Source organism: Podarcis liolepis (assembly GCF_965112155.1).
Source record: "Podarcis liolepis genome assembly, chromosome: 7".
In the NCBI taxonomy this organism is placed as follows: Eukaryota; Metazoa; Chordata; class Lepidosauria; order Squamata; family Lacertidae; genus Podarcis; species Podarcis liolepis.
Window position 1 is genome coordinate 65,963,139 of NC_139561.1, and position 15,944 is coordinate 65,979,082.

Here is a 15,944-nt window from a genome sequence, read left to right on the forward strand (position 1 = left end):
ATGTAGGGACCCTTTGACCCCTGGAGGTTGCTGAACAACAGCTCCCATCATCCCTGGCCATTGGCCCATCGGCAACATCTGGAGAGCACCATTTTGGAAGCCCCACCCTTTCCTTTGCATGTGGGAAGGCCTCGTCCACTGAGTAAAGTTCACAGCAGGGCTAGTAAGCAGGTAACTCTAGGGTTAGTATATAGGTAGTTCATAACTTACATTTCTTTAACATGCACACATTCAGCTTTACACACTTGGCCAAAAGAAAAGAAAATTAAAAAGGGAGTGGGCATCTGGGAAAAATGACTTTGGCAATCCGCAGAACGTAACCCCACTGTAAATTGAGAGTCACCTGTACTTTCCTCATGTGACTTCATTGTTTTTCATCTTTTTAAGAACCCCTCAGGGATAGCCAACATGGTGCCCTCCAGCTATTGATGAACTACAACTTTCATCAGCCCCAGCAAGCATGGCTAGTGGCCTGGGTTGATGGGAGTTTTAGTTCAGCAGCACCCGGAGGGACAAAGGTTCACCGCCACTGTGCTACATGATATGTGGCAGTTCACACATGGCCCTGGCGTGTCAGTTTCACACAGGAGCGGTTTATGGCATGGGGCAGACTGTGGATGTGCATATTCTCTCCCACTTCACGTAGCCTCTTAAATGTGATCAGAGGCCTGTCTGGGGAAAAACCCTCACATGGAAAGCCCCTCCACCCCCGTTTTGCCAACCTGTGGATTGTGTAAGTGGGATCCTGCTTGGGAACCGACCTGCCCAGGCCCCAGTTTTCATTCGAAGCATAATGTGGATGAGGGTGAGCAGGTCCAAGGCTCACTTCAGCACCTCTTCAGTGTGTGCTGCAGCCATGTGTGACTTCTTCTCTAAGAGCACTGCTAGATATAGCACTGCTGGCAAAGGCCCTGCATTTCCATCTCCCCTTCCCCCATGCTAGCATCTCACTGCTAGGCACCATTATGTCCCCCCACCCACCCCTTTAAGCAGCTAATGGAAGTGGGCAGCGACACACTCAGTGCTATGATGTCATGCAGTGAGATTTACTGGAGGAGAAGTTGCAAGGAAACTCAGGGCTTCTGTTTTGGCCAGCAGCCTCACGCTCTGTATCAGCTTCAAGTTCCATCCTGAGGAATGTGTTTTTGCTTACTTTGTGCCACTGGTCAGTCTTACAGTCTTACTGTCCGGTTAGCATATAACCTGAAACCTTCCCACATTGTTCTCCACAGAATGGTGAAGCTTCCTTGTTTGAAGTGAACATCCGCTACGTCGGAGGGCTTCTGGCTGCATATTACCTAACTGGAGAAGAGGTTTGTTCTGCATCGTTTCATACATGGAGCGTATGAGAGAGCTGTATTCGTACACCCACCCACCAACACCCACCCAACACACACAATTGCCCCCAGAGAACCCTAACCACCAAACCCTTCGAAGCAGTCCCCTGTGTCTCAGCAAGCTAAAAATCTGACTCCTTTATAAATATTGGAATGCTGATGATGGCTGTTAATTAAGTCTTGCATAATTACTTTGCCTGGCTCATCTGTATAGATATTTTCTCCCGTGGACAATTTTTCCTAAATAGCTCTTTGGTTTGGTACATTGGTCCCCGCTGAAATGCTGTTTGCCGTGATCTTGGCCTTGCGTTCAGAACTTGTTAATTTCCTGATGTTCGAGAGAAGAACTTTCATAGGTCCCTCGGGGTCACGTTAAATGCTGCAGTGGGGTAAGTGTCATTTTTAGTGGCGTCTGTTTTCCGCTATATCGCCGCAAAAGCAGCCATGAGTGTCAAGGCAGCTTGACAAGGCCCTCAGCTCTGTTTTCTGCCTTTCAAGGCATCCTGCACCATTCTGCGGAAGCCCCGCCAACTGCAAGCCCCCCCCCAATGTTTTGTAACCACCACCAAAACTCAGTCCAAAGACGGAAAGTCCCTTTAGGGTTTTCATTTATCAGATGAGTAAATACTTACCTTCAGAACTTTTAGTCAGAAGATAGAGCAGTCTTGTAAATAATAAGCCAATGAAAGTTACCAACTTACAGAAAAACAAAAGACTAGTCTGCTAAGAGGGTTCATTCCTATGCCAGCTGCAGTGGAAGAGAACCCACCCTCTTCTACAGCCGGCATGGAAACAGCGGCTACTCGCTGTCTTAGCAAGCTATTTAAAAAACAGAAAATTTGGGGGGGGATGGAAACCTTCTCCCTTCGTACAGCATGCTGTGTGTGTTTGAGCTTATTGCTTCATGCAAACTGGTGTCATGCGTTAGCGTGCATCGCAGAATCTTATGCAGGGACTCTACCATCCATATGCTAGTCCTCTGTGCACTGAAGAGGGAGAGGGTGGCAATGACAAAGAAGCTGCCTTGGGTATCTGTCAGGGAACTGACATCGGAGCTAGAGGCGGAGGGAAGGCTCTCAAATGATGCTGGAGAAGGGCCCAGCAGGGAGAGAGGCAGCTCAACAGATGGGGAAGCAAATCAGCGCAACACCAGGGATAAAGGGGGGCAGATGGGGGAATCGGCGAGAGGGCTCCAGGACTCTTCACCGGACACCAGTGGGGAGAGCACGGGTCCTCCGCTACCCACGCCCTCCCTGCGCAGAAGACTTCCGCGCAGGGAGAGTAGGAGGTGACTTGGCGTCAAACAGCTTTTATGTTGGAAAAGGTTTAAGAAACGCCCACTGACGGATTCTGCTAGCGACTGAGGCAGCCACGAAGTGAAGGGCTATCCAGACAGAAAGGTTTAACCAGGCAACATAGCCAGGAGAGGCGGCAACTTACGCACGAGCAACCCATACTCATTACAGTATCTTTGGTGGGAAAGGCACGCTATAAATAAGCTGTCTTTGAGGCAACTTATCCTCATGACTGATTTTCTCATTCTCCCTTTTGAAAACCAGCATCTTAGCACATGGAGCTGTGGCCTTGGATTTGAGAGGGCTGGTTAGAAATCCTAGCTTGCTTGTTGATTTCAGTCCTTGTACTTGCAAAAAGCACACAGACCCCCCCCCCCCGACTGATGCTATGCAAGGACGGGAAAGGCACAATAATTCACTGCCGAGGACAGGATTTTGGTACCTTGAAAATTCCAGCTTTCATTTGAGAGGGGTTCTGGCCCGTACAACTGCAAATGTAGTCTTGCAAGTGTGTGAGCAACACCTGGTGATGCGGCATAAGCCAGAGAGGGACTCCTCTGTCTGTGAGATTTCCAAGGATCAGGAGGTAGGGCTTTGGTGTCCCTCCATATTGCTAGCACAGGAATATAGGAAGGTGCCTTATACTGAGTCGGGCCACTGGTCCATCTGGCTCAGCAGTGTCTACACTGACTGGCAGCACCTCTCCAGGATTCCAGACAGTGTTCTCCCCCATCCCTACCTGGAGATGCTGGGGATTGAACCTGGGACTTCTTCATGCAAGGCTGGTGCTCTACCACTAAGCTACAGCTCACCCTATTCTACAGAAACAGAACGAATGATGCTACCTCTCCTTTCCTGGTTCCCTGCCCCAAACCTTAATCTTCACACCTTGAAAATATGTATTTGCATACAGATCTGGAGGGAGTCATGCTGCCTATTCAAGCCCTGAGGAACTGGGCCATCCCTGATGACCCAGAGTCCCAGATCTGGGTTGGAGAGGAAGTTTGCTTTTAACTGACAGGCTTTGAATGGGCAAGGTATGAACCTAGAGCAGGGGGAAGAGAGGGCCTTAGTGATACCCCTGCAGCCTATGGTGTGTCCCTCCAAAGATGTTTCTTCCCTTTTGAGTGAATGCCATCTGCTTTCCAAAGGTGATGCAGCCTCCAGCCTCAACAAAGATTAATCTCCCTTGCCAAAATGAATTTTGCTGAGCGATAAAATTCCACTGCAGTACGCTTTCTCCTTGTTTTCCCGCTGCTCCCAAGTACAAGCAGAGGCTGTTCGCATCATATATTTCTGACGGTGGGCATGGAGGGATTGCGCAAAATGCCCAAGGCAGAGGCTGGAGCATTCGGCAAGCTCCCTGTCCACAGAACCAGCTGGTGGCTTTGCATATCTGAGCAAGAGAGTTAAACCAATCCAGGGCCAAAAATGGAAGGAGTTGTGTGCAAAGGTTTTAGCATTTTGCTACTTAAAAAAAATAATAATAATCCTAGTGTGTTTTGAGCTGTGGAGCTGTTTATTTTAGTAGCTCAGCCTTTGCCAACCTGATGTCTCCTTAATGTTTTCAACTGCAACCCCCCTTGACGCCTGGTTGACGAAGGCTGCCCTAGCTCTTGCAAGAATGTCATTTGTGGCAGTTTCCACTCTCTCTTTCATTTCTGATGAAATTCTGTGACATGCCTGGCTTAGGCACATCCAGGTCATTTTTCTTTCCACCTCTTCTCTCCATCTGGACCTGATCTTTGCCATCTAAATGAAAGGCCCCCAAATATATAGGGAAACAGTGTGGACTATATCCTCCAGAGGATTTCCTGCTGTCTTAGAACCATCCGCTGCAGCTTGGACTCACTTAGGGGGGCTTGAAGGAAAAAGCTTGTGCACGATCCCCTAAGCAACTTAATAGGCTCCCTGTTGTCATGACTAGTCTATTGAGCACTGGTAGTAATTGTTCCTCAAAAGAATTGGCAGGCCCAGATTGGGGAAACTTAATTTGCCAAGTTTTTTTAAAAAAGAACCTTGGAAATGAACTAGAACAGACAGTAAACCGTTAAAAAAAGGAATGAGGAAGACTGTGGACTTGAAGTTCTAGATCCTAGTGTTCATTGTGTAGTAATGAACTGTGAGAAAAAAGGCTGTGTGAAAAAAAGGAATGAGGAAGACATTAACTGTGGACTTGAAGTTCTAGATCCTGGTTTCATTGTGTAGTAATGAACTGTGAGCAAAAAGGCTGTGTGATGCAGGTATATTGACACTACATTAGGAGCTGTTGTGGTTGTGCTTCAAGTTTCAGACCCCTTGTGGTTTCTGTTTCCTGAAATCATTTTTGTCCCTTGGCGTGAACATCTCAGTCATGCAATGCCCATCCTGCTCCACCCACCCTTCCAGCCAAAAAACAAAAAACAATGATTACACTTTTCAAAGTAGAGTGAAGGCACGCCTGCCAAGGCATTAGCATAAGAATATGTGGAGAGAAGCCATAAGCCAGCTTCTCCGAGTGAGTTGGCAGTAGATCAGGTGGCAGGATTTGAAGCTGAAACCTTTGACTTACTGGTTAGTCTTTACTCAGCTGGTTAAAGGAGCAGTGGCTTGTGGGGAGGAGGGGGGAGAGATGAGCTGTGCCACACGAGGAGATGCCACGTTTTTCATGCCAGATGTAAGGACGCATTCACATAATCCTCTTCATTTTCCATTTCCTCAGATAACACAGGGCTTGCCTGTAAATTACATGGATGATGGGGGGGGGAGAAATGGGGAGAATGCAAATGCGGAGTCTGATAGTGAGTAGGCATCTTATTGCAAATGAATTACCGTACTTGTGCTGAGTCCCAAGACTGCAGACGAGCTGAGCTCACAGCTCTCCCGACCCCTTGTTGTTTATTTGAATGTCCACCACACATTCTTGGCCAAAGCCGTTCTTGCTAAAAATGTCCAAAGTGGATCATTTCATACGTTATTGCTTAGTATCCTAAATTGGCAACTCCTGGCTTGCTTAGGCTGCAGACCGGCAACAGGTTTAAAGGCTGCTGAAGGTGGTATGAAAGAGGCATCCTTATTGGTGGTGTTTATACCCGTTTCTTTTGTATGCTATTGCATCTGGTCAAAGAGAGCTTTGCAGGCTTACTGGGGTTTGTAGTGGGCTGAGTGTGCACCTTACAGACAACAGTGCCTCTTTCCTATCATCCTAAATGCTCTGCAAAAATGATGCCTGTCTCCAGCTGTAGAAGATCAATTTCCAGGGTGAATCTTTTCTCACCTCCTCGAGTCATTCACAGGTGACTGGTTCAGGTGCAGTCACTTCATCTCCCTTTGCATTACGGCTGCTGTTTCGGATCATGAATTCATTTGTGTCCTGGTTTGCTTTGGAGGGATTTGGGGTTGGTGTGAAGCTGCCATCCCCAACCTGATGCCCCAGCTGATGGTTCAAATAGTTCATTACGTTTGCAGGGGGGGGGGGCGGAGATAGCCCCTGTGGCCAATGCACACAAACACATTGCATTTGATCCTGGCAGAAAAAATAAAGTCTGTGTGGATTGAAACCCCAGCCTGCCTCTGTGAAGTGCCTCTTACAAACTAAACATATGGAGATTTCTATTTGGAAACACAACACAATTTGCATTCCTGCACAGTTCTTATTTTCCTTATCTGCTTTCTCACGATGTCTTTCTTCTCTTTCTCTCTCTTTCAAACAGGTCTTCAAAAGCAAAGCCCTAGAACTTGGAGAGAAACTTCTGCCAGCCTTTAACACACCTACGGGCATCCCACGGGGAGTCATAAACCTGGGCAGGCAAGGCACATATTGTTCATCTGTTGTCTTCAATAAATTCAGATGTTGCATCTGGTACGAGAGCAGGCAAGCCCAGCTAGAGGGTAGGCTAAAAGTCCAGCATCCCGTTTCCAGCGGCCAGGTACCTCTGGGAAGCTCACAAGCAGAGCATGATGGTGGTAGGCTTCCCCTAGTGCCAACATGTTGCCTGGCCAGGGAGCAGAGGCATGGCCCAGATGTTTTGGGCTACGTCTCCCATTGTCCTTGATCACTGGGCATGCTAACTGGGCCATGCCTCCACTCCCTGGTCACACCCCCTCACTGGCCCTGCTTTGCACCCCAAGTGTTTTTGTCTGGCTGGAATATGTCTTTGCTCTTCTATGTGGAGGATAGAGAGAGGAATGTGTTTGCAGAAACTAGCCTGCTGTACAAAGGCAATATTTACATTATTTGCTGTGCCCACTGCTGCCTCTAGCCCCACATACCATTGGCATGTGGCCCCTGGAAGGTTGCCCAGAAAGGAATGTGGCCCTCAGGCTGGGAAAAAAGTTCTATACCCGTGCCCTAGGCAAACCTGAACTGGCCTAAACTGAAGCATTTGCTACTTCAAATCTTTGATTGTATGCGCATGAGACATACCTCCTCTCAGTTCCATCTTTTTATGTCCTGGGGCTGGGTAGAGGAAAGAAAACCCTCCCTCTCCACTTTCTCCACACCAGATCTCGCTTTCAAAGCATTGCTGCCATCCCTGCAGCTCCCTCACAGTGGATAGCTCAGTTAGTAGAGCAATCCCAGGGTTGTGGGTTCAAGCCCCATGCTGGGTGAAAGATTCCTGCATTTCAAGGGGTTGGACTAGATGACCCTCATGGTCCCTTCCAACTCCACGATTCTTATGATCCAATGAAATAGCTTTCAGGTAGAGCTCACTCCCCACCCTGCCCTGGCCAGCATGCCCACCCTCAGATAGAGTCTGGCTTGCTTAAGGAGGCTTCCTCATTCCCTTGCACCCACATACAGCAGCTGACTGGGAGTTTCACCCTAAGACAGGGAGAGGAACTATGCCTGGGTGTGGGGGATGGCATTTTCTAAAACGAAGAGTGGGCAGCGTCCTGCTACTCCGGTGCTGCATAGTGATGCCTAGGCTTTTGGAAGGATGGAGCCTGAACCCCACGGACAAGGGTACAGCCAGGGCACAGCCTCTGGTCAAAAGACCAACAGCTGCTGGGATCATGTGCCCCGCTCCTCCCTCCCCACAAGAACTGCATCACAATGGCCAGCTGCTCTGAGCACAGCTGCCAAAGGGCATTGGCTATTTTGGGACTGCTGATGGAACATTTCAAGAAAAGCTGGATTTTTCTTTCTTTGTTACCCTGCCTCTTTATTTTTTATATGTAAAAAATGCAGCATGGTAAATATTAGCGGTAAATTTATGCACAGTATATGCGAAAGGTGCCTTGAGGCTTAGGGACAACCCAATCTGAGAGTCTCCACTTTCAAAGTCAGTTTCTGTCTCTCATGGTGGCAGACAGAAACAACTTTTTGAAAATGTGATCTAATGATTGGGAGGAGAGGGGGAATAAGAAGAGAGGCAGATCAGAAGAAATAACTGATTCAGTGGCACAAACCATCTCATATTCCTGGATTGCTTGCAGGGGGGGAGGCGGAGTTAGCCACAGCTCCTCTATTTTTTGTCTGGCAGAAGGCATCATCTTACATCAAGGCCTTTGCACACTTTTATCATAATTTTACTCCAGTCCTTCAAGTCGTAAGTTCTTTCTATAATTCTCCAGCCACACAAACACCTCTAGCCATGCCAAGATTTTCTTCACCTTGTGAAACTAGTCGAACCTATTGAAAAGCTCTCAGGTGTCAGGTCTGGGAAAGGTTCAGAGGCTTTGGAGAGCTGTAGCCAAGAAGGAGTTGCAGATGAACCCAGTGGCCTAACTTTGTACAGGATGTGGTTGTGGTTTTTTTCTCACATTGTACCTGTACTACAATGGGTTACAGTCTGGTTCAGGATGCTGTTCTCATAAAATCCTGTCTGTTTTTTTCTATTTCTTTTTAATCTGGCTGAATCAGCATTGAGGTGAATTTTGAAGTGCAGAAGTTCATCTCCCACACACATACATAAATAAATAAATAGATAGATAGATAGATAGATAGATAGATAGATAGGATCTTATGCTATGTGGTGCTGCTCTTTGTCTGTGTATACCAGCACAAATACAGCACTACATAACAGAATGCCCAGTATATTAGGATTAGCGATGACAGCAATCCTGTGCATAAATTCCAGGAAGTAAACTTTGTTGAACTCAGTGCTGCTTACTTACGACTGCACAGGTTCAACACTAGGCTTTCACAAAAGTTATTCAGGCAGCTGTAATGTAACCTTTAGCTTTTGATTAGAAACGCAAACAATCCTGCAATGAAGTGTTGTGATTTAAATTGCTAGTGTGAAAGAGGAACCCGCATCAAAGAAAAAGAATTACCTTGCCTTTGCTTGGTTATTTTTCCCCATTTTCTAACTTTCTCCATGCTAATTTGTCACAAACACATTTGTAAGCCTTGCTAGAGCAACGAGGGCCTGTCAATTGCCCTGTCACTCCAGTACATGGCATTGATGCTTCTGCTCTGAAGAAAGTCCCAGAGCTGTGCTTCCCCTCTGTCCCTTCCCACTAAACTCGATACCACCAGCTAGGCTTTTTGCCCCAAATGCCAAATGTGTGGCACTTGAGAAAATGATACTGCTGGTCTAGAATCCTCCAGACGTCTCACCGGCAACCTTGGCTAACACTGAACAAATGAAAATGTTTGGAGGTTTCTTGAGGCTTTACAGACTCTGAAAGAGCAGTGTGCTGCGATTGGAGGGTATGGAGGGGGCAGGGGAGCTGAATGTCCCTCTGTGAGAACATAATCCCAAAGGGGTGAGAGAAAAGGGCATGGTGGTGACGATTATCAAAGACGTCTGACTGGGACGGAAAGAAGAAATCTGCACAGACCCTCCCCCTGTTAAGCAAGAAGAAGCAAAAGGCCATACAGGTTTTCTGTCCTCTCTCCAAACCCCCTTTCAGTTTTTTGCAACTTGAAGCAATTTTCTGTAACTTGTGTCTGTGGAGAAGTAAAGTCCCACTGAGTTCAGGGGGGCTTATTTCCAGGTATGTGAGTTTAACATTATTGCAGCCTCTGGCACGTATCTTATGCCTATTGCTAGAGGCAAACAGACCTGGATTTATGACCCAACAAGTTTCTTATAACTTGACCCTATTAAACTTGCTTTAGTGACAGCGGTACAGAGGATGAATTGCTAGGCAACCACCATCCGAAATGCTTAAAAAATAACAAAAATGTTGAACCCAACGTTTGTGTGTTTAATGAATTTTTATTTTTCTCAAGTATGTATAGTAACTAGGCAGCGTACATAAAGCAAAATTAAAAGATGCAGGCCTTGCCCTCAAGCTTGCAGTCATGAGACTGCACACACACATAAGGACATAAGAAGAGCCTGCTGGATCAGGCCAAAGGCCTACCTAAGTCCAGCATCCTGTTCTCACAGTGGCCAACCAGGTGCCTCCATGGGGAGCCCACAAGCAGGCCAATGGGATTCCTGAGAAGCCCATGCGCAGAGGATGAAAGCAACAGATCTTCCCCATTTTTTCCCCTCCCAGCAACTGGTATTCAGAGATAGCTGCCTCTGAACATAGATGTCTCCTTCAGCTAATAGTTGTTGAAAGACCCATCCTTTGTGAATCTGTCTAATTTCACAGTGCCTTTTGAAGGTAGTTTGGGTTCAATTTCTGTTGGAGGTGTAACTGTCCATGGAAAATATCTTGCCACACACCCATCCTATTATCTAAACACAAGACAGATCCACGCTGTACATTTAAAGCACACTCGATGCACATTTAAAGCACATGACTTTTCCCAGAGAATCCTGGGAACTGTAGTTGGTTAAGAGTGCTGGTAATTGTAGCTGTGTGAGGGGGGAACTGCAGTTCCCAGGATTGGGGGGCAGGTTATGTGCTTTAAATGTGAGTTGCGTATGCTTTCAATGTATGGTGTGGACCTGTCCGCAGTTGACATCTCGCCAAGAGAGCATTTGTCTATAAAACCTTGAACCAGCGATCCTAGTGCCTGCTGCACAAGCCTTTCAGCGCCATCTGCTGTCTCCCCCCAGTTGGAGCAATATTAACTCCTCCTTTTTTTAATTAAAAAAACAAACAAAACCAAGAGAAGGGAGCATTGCGCAGCAATCTGCCACCCATGATCATGCTATTCAAGAGATTGCAAAATCAGGCCTGCATCTCTCCTGAAATGAAAACTACTGAAACTCTCCCAAGCCAGCAGCTGCAGAGGCTATTTTCAGATCAAACCCTGAAAGATATGGGTCGCAGTGCAGGAGGCAGAGATGATTAAAAAGGAAGAGAAAGACTGTAATCAAGAATGTTGTGTTATGAGATTGAAGCAGATAAGCGAGAAAGTTTCTGCCTTTGGTGAGCAAGTTCTTAACACTGTAGTGGCTCTCTACAGTGTTCTCAAGGGCTGGGGCTGCATGAGTCATTTTTGGTTTAAGACCAGAAGCAGCACTTTTGTTGCTCCAGGCTTTGGGTTTTGTTCTCTGGATTATCCCAGTCACCTATGACCAGTGCTGCCAATGGTGTTGTTTGCACTCTGCGTGAATGTGGGGAAATGTACACTGTTCTCAGGCTTGCACAGCCTGTGACATTCAGGCCAAATACAGCTTGCTAACCTTGTCCGAGAACTCACTCACTAGTACAGTCTTATCCAACTCCCAAAATGCTGGGTTGCATTCTAAAATATTGGGGGCGGGGAGCAGTTTGCAAAAGCCTGCCTTTGAGCCTCGAGAGCCAAAATAATCAAAGGAATGGAGAAACTCCTTTATGAAGAAAGGCTTTAACATTTGGGGCTTTTTAGTTTAGAGAATGTGCAAGTAAGAGGAAGGTGTGATAGAGGTGTGTAAAATTAAGAATGGTGTGGGGAAAATGGATGGAGAACAAGTTTTCTCCCTCTCTCAAGAGTGGAATTTAGGGACATCTAATGATTGGGAGATTCAGAGCAGACATAGGGCTTATCCACACTTACCTTTCCCCCTGCTTTTTCCAGGCAAAAGTCTGTGCTTTAAAACGCCATGTCCGAGCACTGCTTTTTTCTTTTTTTGCTCCATAAATTTTCCTGCGAAAACCCGCTCTTTAAAACTGCATCTATTCAGGCTATTTGTATTGTCCATGGATTGCCACTTGCTCTGATTCAGGGTGCTCAGACCACATCTGCAAAGCGCAGAGGAAAGGTAAGTCTGGATAAACCCAAAAGAAAGTACTTCTTCAAGCAGCCCGTAGTTAAACTCTGGAATTTGCTCTCCGACGAAGTAGTGATGGCCACCAACTTGAATGGCTTTAAAAGAGCATTAGACTAATTAATAATCAGTGGCTAGTAGCCATGATGGCTATGTTTTGCCTCCACCGCTGGATCTTCTGCATGGCAGTTCCTGGGAATCACAAGTAGGGAGAGTGCTGTTATGCACAGGTCCTGGTATCTGGTTGGCCACTGTGAGAGCGGTATGCTGAACTAAACCAGCCATTGCCCAGCAGCATGCTAGACTAGATTAGCAGGCTCTTATTTTCTTATGAGAACGTCCTGTTTTTGCTGCCTGCAAAAACAGCCCACCAATATTATTTCTCTCTAGTGGGCTGAGTGTGTTTTATTTTATATACTATGGTTATGGCTTAATATCCCACATCTTGATCTGATGAAAGGCAGCAGTAAAATCCACAATACAAATTAATGGCAATAACCAAGAAGCCACAAACATATAAATTTTAATTGAGCAGCAAAAAGATCAGGGAAAGATAACCATAGTATAGTTGTTTGAAGGTGAAAAATGATTAAAAGCCTATTTAAGAAAAGCAGAACTTCTGGGATAAGGTGAAAAGACTTGATTTAAAAAATAATAATCGTTGCATTTGCTCCATCTCAGACACTGAAGGGCACGCTCCAGTGCTTTCAGTTTACTTGTATGGAACAAGAAAAGGGATGTAACCAGCCACATCTGATAAGTCATGATCTATGTCCAGGGTGTGTCCTGGGGGCCGCATTCCCTTCTGTTCAACCTGCCGAGGGCCACTTGCCATTGGTGGGTGGCATTCAAGGCAAAGTGGGAAGTGTAACTAATGTGCAAATTGCATTCTGTACAGCAGCCTAGTTTCTTCACATTTACCCACTCCTCTCTATCTGCCCTCCAGGCAAGCAAGAGTCATTTTCTGAGTTCACAAAGACACATTCCAGCCAGGCAAATAGACTTTGAGGAGCGGGAAAAGCAAGGCCAATGGGAGTGTGATTGGGGAGGATGTGTAGCCTGGGAGACTGCAGAGGCCCAGAGAGAGGGGTCTGGAGGGCTGCCTATGGTGCCTGGGCCTGAGGTATTCCACCCCTACATCTAGGTTCACGGTTTTCGAACAGCTGCAAGGAGTCCTTTCCACATCTGTTCCACGTACATTGGAAGCTTCCTTCTGGCAGTGACCATGTTGACCTTTATTGTTTACTCTGACTGGCAGTGGTTCCTTAGGAGCTTAGACAGAGGCATTTCCCCATCACCTGCTACCTGGGGGGGGGGTCTTTTTAACTGGAGATGAGCTTGGGGTCTTTAGCATGCAAAGCATGTTCTCTGCGGTTGAGCTGTGGCCCTTTCTCGGTGGATTTGCCTGCTGAGAAACTCCTGCACACTTGTCAGTCCTTGCAGATGGTTCTGGGACAAACAGTCAGTGACTCAGGCCTGATGAAGGCTGTAAGGGAGGGCTGTGGCCCTCCAGATGTTGCTAGACTACAACTCCCATCACATCTGGGCATGGGCCATGCTGGCTGAGGTTGATGGGAGTTGTAGCAGAGCAGCAGATTCCCCGTCTCTGCTGTGCGGCAAGGCTGTTCTCTGGGTAGTGCACTTCAGAACACATTGAACACACTCGGGGGGCACTGTAGAAGTGGAGGATTGGTAGTGATGGGGGCCACCGACCCTTTTCTTTGAGAGACACCGTTAAACCTCTGAGGAATCCTAACATTACCAGTAACACTGTTTGAAAGCCACTGACCTACAGATAGACCTTGCAGTGAATAGACTGTACCAGCTTTGCAGCGGGGCTGGCTCTGGGAGTCTGCTTTCTGTGCTTAGCAATTTAATGCTTTCTTTTCTGCCCCCTGCAGTGGGATGAGCTGGAGCTGGGGATGGGCATCCGCAGGAAGCAGCATTTTAGCAGAATTTGGCAGCCTCCACTTAGAATTTGTGCACCTCTCGGAGCTGTCCGGAAATCCTGTTTATACTGAAAAGGCAAGTACATTCCTTACACATTCACGGGTACGTTCCTCCTCCCTAGATGTAATTGTAGCTTGTGATGATAATGGTGATGATAATAATTCATTTATACTCCATCTGGCTGAGGAGCTCCTGAGGAGCAGGAACCTCTTGCTGCTACACAAACCTGCCCATTGCCTCTTTGGTGACTCAGACTCAAGCCTGCAGCTGCCTGGCTCTGCCCACCAGGCTGCGTCAGTCAGTCTCTGATGAGCTGGATGGAACTCCAGGAGCAGTTACTGTCAGCACTCTCCCTCCAGCCCCAGAGCCAAGACGCAGGGAGTCATCAGGGTTAAGCGTCTTGGCTAATTCTAGCAATTGTACTGGGGCACCTTTTTGACTGTCTGTCAGTAAAATAAGGCACTCCTGAATGTGCTGTCCTGACCGACGTAATGAGGACACTGTGGATGGAAAGTCTGAGAAGCCCTTAGAAGACCCAGTTTGGGAAAGCAGAGTTTTTAAAAGAAAAAATCCTGATTCTTTTATGGTTCTTTCTGAAAGCAGCTGTGTTGCTGTTGGCCATGTCCAAAGGAGGGGTGCGTGCTTAAGCCCAAGTACTGTACTGCCCCCGCCGCAACTTCTTAGGCCTGCCAAAGTATCTGTTGATGAGAGAGATGTGTTAATACTAAGACAGGTTTATGCCCCCCTCTAAGGGCACACTATATTTTGTGATTATGCAATTTCCTCCTTCAGCAGCTCAAGGAGCTCCTCTGGAGCTTCTTTCAGACAATAATTGTATTAGTGTTGGTTTTTTACCTCAAGGTTTTATTCCGTGCTCTTGTTCATTGTGTGAGAGAGAACGAAGAACTAGATGTGCTGCTGGGAACCTTCCTTTCCTCCCTTGCTTCCTTCCAGCTCAGCATCCTTGGAATAGCTCACTCTGAAGGAGACAAACTGCTCCAATTTGTGGACACTGCACCCCTCGTGTCCAGCAGGAATAGATCAGCCCAGAGTTCCACCCTGGGAGAAACCGCTCTGATAAGTTCTCCCTGCTGTTTCAGCAAGACACCTTGCGAACAATCAGCCCGTTCCCAGAATGGATAATAGGAAGGCAAGATGCAAAAGGGCTGGGGCAGCAGAGAAGCAAGAGACACAAGAGTAGCAGGAGATGAATGTGAAACAGGGAAGCCACGGAATTGGAATGGAGAAGATAAGGCCTGAACAGAGCAGGGCCTATTGCATAAGAGTGATGAAGTTCACTGAAGGACGGAGTGAATGAGAAATGGCATGAGCCGAGAAGAAGATCAGAGAAAGGAAGCCTAGTAGGGTGGGAAAGGCAAAATTGGAAAGGAAGAGTAGAAACACCCTGGTGAGAGAGTAAGGGCCACTGCCTTAGCCATGGTGTGTTCAGTGTAGGTGTAATATTTAAAACAGGACAGTGCAACCCATGGTTTGCAAACTCAGCTTTAAACCTGGATAGCTCAGTTGGTTAGAGTGTGGTGCTGATAACTCCAAGGTTGCAGGTTCGATTCCTGTATGGTACAGCTGCATATTCCTGCATTGCAGGGGGTGGACTAGAGTATCGTCAGTGTCCCTTCCAACTCTATGATTATCCTAGAGATATGTCTTGTTCATAAGACATCCCATGGTGTAGGGGGAGAGCTCTGGGTTTGGGAGAGGGGGTGAGGTTCTTAATGCTTTTCCAAGAGGCCGACTGAATCTCCATTGTGCTATTAAGCCCAGCCAATCAATAAGTGTGAGAACTGGCTTGTTTAATGGATTTGCCTGCTCTGAACATGCAGTAGATTAAAGCTAAAGCTGCGTGAGAAAACAAAAGCGCACAGGAGGAACCAGTTGCAGACAGCCATCTAGAGGGAAATGGGCTTCTGAAAAGCTGATCAGCTCATTAGCGCACAGCCAAGGCAGCCTGGGCCCTTTAATAGGGCACTGCCTGTCCCTGTTTGTTATGGACACATCATTAACGTGCCAGGTTCTTCGGCTGCACCAGTATGATGTTGTTGTTTATTAAATGTATATTCTGCCCTATACCTGCAGGTCTCAGGGTGGTTAACAGGATAACAGTTGTGATTGTGTGGCTGGAACCAACTTTTTTGGCTAGTTAAAAGCGCCTGGGGCAGACTTCATAATCAATCCTAGTTATTGCTAACCCCTGTTTGTTGCTTAACCCTGGGCTGGAATGCAGGGGAAGCTGCCTTAACCATGGTTAGTTCAGAGTAGGTATA

General features: G+C 47.0%; 2 protein-coding genes across 3 annotated transcripts in view; one reads left to right on the forward strand and one right to left on the reverse strand.

Annotated features, from left to right (window-relative positions):
• Positions 1–15,944, forward strand: part of MAN1C1 (mannosidase alpha class 1C member 1) — a 131,952-nt gene that overhangs the window by 103,100 nt on the left and 12,908 nt on the right. For both annotated transcript variants that reach the window (XM_083511957.1, XM_083511956.1), the window contains exons 4-6: positions 1,233–1,313; positions 6,325–6,419; positions 13,614–13,737. In XM_083511957.1, coding sequence (XP_083368083.1) covers positions 1,233–1,313; positions 6,325–6,419; positions 13,614–13,737 — 300 coding nt within the window. The remainder of the gene's footprint in view (positions 1–1,232; positions 1,314–6,324; positions 6,420–13,613; positions 13,738–15,944) is intronic.
• LOC310710816 (membrane progestin receptor alpha-like) overlaps positions 1–15,944 on the reverse strand; it is a 197,989-nt gene that overhangs the window by 70,262 nt on the left and 111,783 nt on the right. The window lies entirely within an intron of this gene.